Raw genomic sequence first — 7,410 nt, 5'->3', positions numbered from 1 at the left:
GTTGATGAATTTGAAGCTTAAAATATATAAAACGATAATCATGCCTGTTATTCTGTATGGTTGCGAAACGTGATCGCTTATTTTGAGGGAAGAAAATAGACTGAAAGTATTTGAGAACAAGATCGTGAGACGAATATTTGGACCCAAGAGGAACGGGAATGGGGAATGGCGGAAACTTCATAAAGAGGAACTACATAATTTATACGATTTACAAAACATTGTTAGGATCATCAAATGAAGGAGGCTCGGTAGTCAGGTCATGTAGCCAGAATGGAAGAAAGTAGGAACGCTTTCAAAGTTTTATCTGGAAGTCCAATCGGAAGACCTAGGCGCAGATGGGAGGACAATATTAAGATGGATCTCGCAGAGATTGGAATACAAAGTGGAAACTGGATGCAGTTAGCTAAGGATAGAAGTCAGTGGAGAGCTTTTGTGAACGCGGCATTGAACCTCCGGGTTCCATAAGCCATAGAGTTAGTTAGTTAGTTATATTCATACAAAAAATGCTAACAAAATGCATATTATCGGAGGAGAGAGATGTTTCTATACCCTAAAGAAAATAAAGCAGAAAATGTTTGCAATAGCGATGCTTTCTATTCAGAAAAACTTTGGCGAGCAGCATCTCAGATTTCAATGAAGTCCTAGAAAAATTTGAAGCTCGAAAAGAACAAAGAAAGACCTTCCATTTTAAAATAATGCATAGTTTACTTAATTTAATAATTTTGTTTAACTGCGTGCATGAATATATGCAATTTTCTTGCTTTTTTTCTTCTGTTTGGGTTAATGATATCATTCATGGCTTACAGCACATGGTATATATTCGATTTTTCTCTTGTCCAATAGCATGTACATAGAAGTTTTGTATATAAATAGTGTTTAAACGTACATTGATAGTGGTTGTTTGAAAAAAAAGGAAATAAACTATACATTAAATCAATATTAGGGAATACACTTAAATGAATAAATATACAAATGGAGCTTAAAAGACTTTCCTCTTCATATTTCCTGAATATTTTTTGGATAAAACTCAAGAATACTGGGGGAGGGGAACACTTGCGCGTAACTACATACCTTTGATATTGGAACATTGCAACCGGTGCTTCTACAGACCACGAACCGCTACTGCTATTATTGTGTTGATTTGGCGTTTATTTAAGATGAAAATAACAAAATAATATATAGGGTGTTTCAAAACAACACGGACAAAGTTTGGGAGGTGATTTCTGACACCAAGATAAGACAAAATGTGTAGACAAACCTGGGTGCACAAATGCTTCCTTCCGCAACAATTTTTATACAGGTAGTTGGTGAGTACTTCAAATTATATGCCCGTAGCCAAACTCCCTCTATAAAAATTGTTGCGCGAGTGCCGCAGGATTCTGAAACATGGATATTTGGATAGGGCACATACTAATTCCTAAGTAAAGTCTTTACCCGACTATGGTAGGTCCCATAGTTTTGGAGCTATAGACTTTTAAAGTTCATTTTTTCATGTTTGTGACAGCCTATAACTCCGAAAGGAAGCATTTGTTCACCCAGGTTGGTCTATACATTTTGTCTCATCTTGGTGTCAGGTATCACTTCCCAAACGTTGTCGGTGTTGTTTTGAAACACCCTGTATATTTAATTAAACAAAAAACCTATGAAAATAATTGTAAATATAAATAAGTTGAACAATATTACTATACAATGTAATGTATGATTTTCCTATCAGCCTACTACAGCATTTTCCAGTATTAGCCTACTTCGCACATCTGTAAGTATTGAAGTTTATGTTTGGTACTATCTAAAAGGGTTTAACGATAATACGATAGTTCTTAATGTGTTATAATGTATCAGATTGAAATAACATAAAATTGAAATATTAAATACTTACTTCGAGCACGAATTTTATTTATTAAATTTTTACTTTTATTTATTTTTTTAAAGGTTTCAAGGCACATATGACGTATGACAAATGTTTGCAGGATCAAAACACTACTCTAACTTCTATATTTGGTTCTGATTGGCCGTCACCAATACCTTCAACAGTCAACGTAACAGTTAATGGGTCAGTTGTGTCCGTCGTTACGATTCCTGAATGTGACCTTGAAAAGGAGTTAGATAATGTAAGTTTCAATAAACTAAATATGTTTCTTATAAACAATAGTTCCTTGTTTATACGTACTTGCTGATTGTAAAATCCAAGATTTACAGTACATATGTAACGTTTGGATTAACAATTTCATGACAAATACTACTTTTTAATTTGAGATTTACATGTTTGAATAATTTTCAGTGTTGTCAGTTTCCAAATGTTAATGACCTCAATATATATTAAAATGCTAGGTTTATATGTTTGTGGTCAAGAAAAGTTTATATGTTTGTGGTCAAGAAAAGTTTATATGTTTGTGGTCAAGAAAAGTTTATATGTTTGTGGTCAACAAAAGTTTATATGTTTGTGGTCAAGGAAAGTTTATATGTTTGTGGTCAAGAAAAGTTTATATGTTTGTGGTCAAGAAAAGTTTATATGTTTGAGGTCAAGGAAAGTTTATATGTTTGTGGTCAAGAAAAGTTTATATGTTTGTGGTCAAGGAAAGTTTATATGTTTGTGGTCAAGAAAAGTTTATATGTTTGAGGTCAAGGAAAGTTTATATGTTTGTGGTCAAGAAAAGTTTATATATTTGTGGACGTTTATATGTTGTGGCCAATTCTTTTGAGAATAATATCTCGTAAACCACACTAGAAAGATGTCATTTTCACTGATCAATTGCCAATTTTGTGTAGATTGTTCATTTCTAATTGAATATTTAAAAAATGGCCGTTATTTTTTAATTACATTTTTAGAGGTACATTGGAAGTGTTGAAATTTTAAAAAGTAAAGCATCATATCCGATGACATACATTTCAACACCACACATTTGTATACGGGGTTAGTATATCCCTTCGGCGTTCGTTTCATGGCTAAATGGTAATGAAAAACGAAAGATAACCATTTCTCCAGTCTAAGATGAATCTTTATTGTTCGGAATGTTTTGCCCAATGAAGATCATATATCACTGACATTATAATTAATTGTGTATGTAATGTATTTGCTTATTACATACTGCATGCAAGAAGAAAGAAAACACTAATCATACATAAATTAAAAACTTCAACCGGAAGTAGGTTAAAATCTTGCAAACGGTGCGAGATATTGAAAAAATAATCGAAAAAATCTCCCCTTTATGATAACCCTTGCCGATTTTCTTTTTAAATCAAGATATTTCTTTATGTGACTGTAAAGGCACATGTACAAATGTTGTGAGGAATGACAAGGAGATTCATGCTCATATGTGAATGATACGCTGTGTAAAGAGTGCAGGTTCAGCTAGTAGATTACAATTTTGATAAACTTAGAATAGGATATTCCTTAGTTTCCAACTAGTAATATTACTATTTCAAATAGAGCCCTTCCTCAAACCACCAAATGGGTGAATTATTTAGAAATAAAGTAAACTCCTCCAAAGGAAATGCTCGTTGCACATTTCCTTTGGGAAAATAATATGTTCAATAATTTAATAGTTAACATTTCTTCTTAATATCAACATTTTTAATTATTTCTACCTGAAATCATTGATTTTTTAATTATTCATGGTTTTGTTGCACATAAAAAAAAACTGGTAGAATAAATAATTATTGATGTGATCTTCATTTATTGAAAGAGACTCTCTTGTATTTTGTATTGTTGAGGTATACTTCCTGTTTGTGAATATGGTTCTAAATTAATGTCCAAGATAAGTATTCACCTACAGTAATCTATCATTTTATGAACTATGAGTTCTGTATCAGAAACAGAAGTTTACAAGATTCTTCTTCTGCAAGTGTTTAGTACAGACGAAAATAATTTTAAAACGTCGGACTCTGAGGAAATTGCAACTTGAGTCCCACATGAATTTTACACCTTGAACTGTAACATGTTTATTCATAATATTTTAATAATAATAATAATAATAATAATAATAATAATAATAATAATAATAATAATAATAATAATAATAATAATAATAATAATAATAATAATAATAATATGTCTCTGTTCCTAGTCTGCTTCAGGTACCGGTTTGGCATTCATCATCTTCACAGAAGCTATCAACCAATTCCCAGGAGCCCAATTTTGGTCAGTTCTCTTCTTTCTCATGCTTTTCACTCTCGGAATCGATTCCCAGTTCGGTACACTTGAAGGAGTCGTCACGTCAATTGTGGATATGAAACTCTTTCCAAATCTCAGGAAAGAAATTCTCACAGGTAACAATAGTTAGATTGTACTACTTGTTTACAACTTTAGTTACAGAAAAATTGTTCGTACTAGTAGCCATAGAACAGAACAGGCATGTCAACCTTTCAAGCCACTTGCTTCATATAATGTTTAATTATAATCTCTAAACTTTCATTTAATACTTAGAGATTGCTTTTCTAGAGTTAAAATCTAACTGACTTTTATAAACAGAACACAAAAGACCCTACCGGATGATGTTTACAGTAAGTAAAAAAGTTATTCACATTGTATATATGCTGGTTCCACCAATTATTTTTCTTCAGATTTTTCGAAATACAAGAAAATGTGATCGATTTTGAATAGAGAGGACACACGTTTTCCGCACATAATACAAAATTGACACGGCGAGTCGTCCTAGGGTTTTGAAATTTAGATTGTGTGTAATAAAATACATGGAATTCATACCCAGGGGTTCGCTGAACAGAACTTTTGTTTTTTGTATAGCTGTGTTACGTGTATCCTCCCTATCAAAAATCGCTCAAGTTTTTCACCCATAACAATAAATTGATACGGTCGATCGTCCTAGTGTTTCGAAATTTGGATTCTGTGTAACAAAATACATCGAATCCATACCCTGGTATTTAGTGTACAGAACTTTTATTTATTTATTTATTTATTTATTTATTTATTTATTTATTTATTTATTGTGGCTAAAGGAAACAATAAATCCAATTCAATGATGATGGAACTTGTGTAATAAGAGAGATGTAGAAAAGGAAAATTTCCTAGAAACTCTACTACATGTTCCCCGGTCTGGGATCGAGACTACAGTTCTTCACACGAAAGTTAACGTTCTATCATTGACCCTACAGTACTGTGACGGTACCCGGGGTATTTTGAAAAATGTTATGTGAATTGTAAATGCCATGTCATTTAGCTCTAGCCATCACGACTCTGAAACTTACTACAAGAATAACTAAAACTTTTCTGACTAGAGTATATACATTTATTTATTGAAACTAAAATACAGTGTTACGGTTTCGACATCTTAAAATTATCTTCATCAGAATATGTAAATAGTAGGGATCAGCGTTTGTTCGATTTTCTCAAATACCCGCAATGAGTTGATTTTTTTTTATTAAAGTCCAGCGTCCCTTTTCAGTACCGAGGCTGTATGAGGCATGGATTTACAGTTTAAGAAAAAATCTGAAACATCGTAATGCGATCAGATTTTTAATGCTGCCTACTGGGAATGGCTTTACTCTCGAGCATATCATAAGATTTATATGTTAGCTGACTCATTGGAAGGAATAGCCCAGTGCAAGAGTGCTCACATCTAGTGTGAGGGGTTCGTGGTTGGCCATGTGAACTTGTGGCATAATTAACACTTCTAACCAGAGTATATACACTTATTTATTAAAACTAAAATACAGTGTTACGGTTTCGACAACTTAACGTTATCTTCATCAGAAACATTAGAATTACTCTCTGATAACGTTAAGTTGTCGAAACTGTAACACTGTATTTTAGTTTTAATAAATAAGTATATATACTCTGGTCAGAAAAGTTTTGGTTATTCTTGCTATATCGTTGTATTTAGTTAAACAAAATTAATTTCAATAAAATTTCATGACTAACGCTTTCATTTTAGGAGTCATCTGTTTAGTCTGTTGCGCCATATCCATGGCTTTCGCTCACGGAGCAGGCAACTACATATTCATTCTTTTCGACGATTTCAGCGGAAACTTCCCTCTTCTCATCGTTGCTTTCTTCGAATGCATTGCTGTCTCTTACGTTTATGGGTTAAATAGGTAAGAATTTCGTATATGTAAAATGATTTAACATTAAATGGGTAACAATTATTAACTTTAATTTTGGTACACGTCAATATATTTATTTAATTTATTTACTCCATTTAACCAATACATGGTATTTGGAGGGTTCAGTCCACATGTACATAGTATTTGTGTAGGATTATAATAAGAACATAACGTGATTTACAGAAGTGATTATAAATATTCGAAAAATATTTTAGATTGTCCACAGATATTTCTAGGTATTCTTGTACACTATAAAATTATTTTTCTCTTTTAAATACGGTTTTAAGTTTCGTTTAAATTTATTTAAGTTTTCTCCATTTTTATGTGGTTGGGCAGAGCATTTTATTTCCCATATGTCTGGGCCCTGTTGTACCAGTGATAATTTAGTAAAATACAACTTTTTGTTTTAATGTCTAGTGTTATAATGATGATTTCCCACCTCATCTTCATTTTGCGTTACATTGAAAACGAATGTTTCACATATGTAAATAGATAGGAACGGTTTATATCATTAAATTTTTAAAGTACGATTTGCAGCTTGTTGTGTAATATAAATTTGCAATGGTACGGATGGCCTGCTTTGTTTAATAAATATAGATTTGCTTTCAGCTGCATTGCCCCAAAATAGAATACCATACTTTATGATAGGGTATATGGACTCATAGTAGATTTGTATTTAATTCTTTTACAGTTAATGTGTCTTTTAGCACTCTTAGAGCATATAACCTCGAGTTCAATTTATGTATAGTTGCTTCGATATGACTATTCCATCTGAAGTGCTCATCTATTGTAATGCCTAAAAATTTTGTTTCGTTGATTAACTTATGCGTGGGTCCTTTAAATTTATTAATATTTTATTTATTAGTGATTTTAGCATGTGTCAAGTGGAAAAGTATATATTGTATTTTCGTGTTGTCTAAAACTAGCGAAGTTTCTTCGTTACGTCTTATACATTGTTAACAAGAGACTTTGTATTTTTCTTTTGATAATTACTGAAGTATCATCAGCATGCAGTATAATTTTGGTGTCTATATTGCTAGGTGGATCATTTATATATAGTAGAAACAAGAGTGGACCCAGAACCGAGCCTTGTGGCACTTCATATTATTTCTCGATAAGTCGATTTGTATTTTATTTGAGTATCACCTGTATTTCTTATAATTTCGATTGATTGCTTCCTATTTTCTAAATAAGATTTAATTACCGAAATTTTCAATACGTATGGTAACTATGGTATAGATATCTATTCCTAAATTGCTATCTTACGCTCACTCACAAAGATCTTACAAAGACCTCCATGAACAAGCCTTTTATAATGTTTAACTTCATTCTTTTAATTAACCACTCACTAAC

At 32.0% G+C, this 7,410-nt stretch overlaps 1 protein-coding gene across 1 annotated transcript in view; it reads left to right on the top strand.

The window, feature by feature from the left end:
- Window positions 1-7,410, top strand: part of LOC145675264 (sodium-dependent neutral amino acid transporter B(0)AT2-like) — a 244,740-nt gene that overhangs the window by 216,746 nt on the left and 20,584 nt on the right. The window contains exons 8-10 of the mRNA XM_081745647.1: window positions 1,930-2,108; window positions 4,065-4,266; window positions 5,889-6,048. Of these exons, the coding sequence (XP_081601773.1) occupies window positions 1,930-2,108; window positions 4,065-4,266; window positions 5,889-6,048 (541 nt within the window). The remainder of the gene's footprint in view (window positions 1-1,929; window positions 2,109-4,064; window positions 4,267-5,888; window positions 6,049-7,410) is intronic.

The sequence above is a fragment of the Thermobia domestica genome, chromosome 18 (genome assembly GCF_964235325.1).
Source record: "Thermobia domestica chromosome 18, izTheDome1.hap1.1, whole genome shotgun sequence".
Taxonomy (NCBI): Eukaryota; Metazoa; Arthropoda; class Insecta; order Zygentoma; family Lepismatidae; genus Thermobia; species Thermobia domestica.
This window is presented reverse-complemented; position numbering and strand designations above follow the sequence as displayed.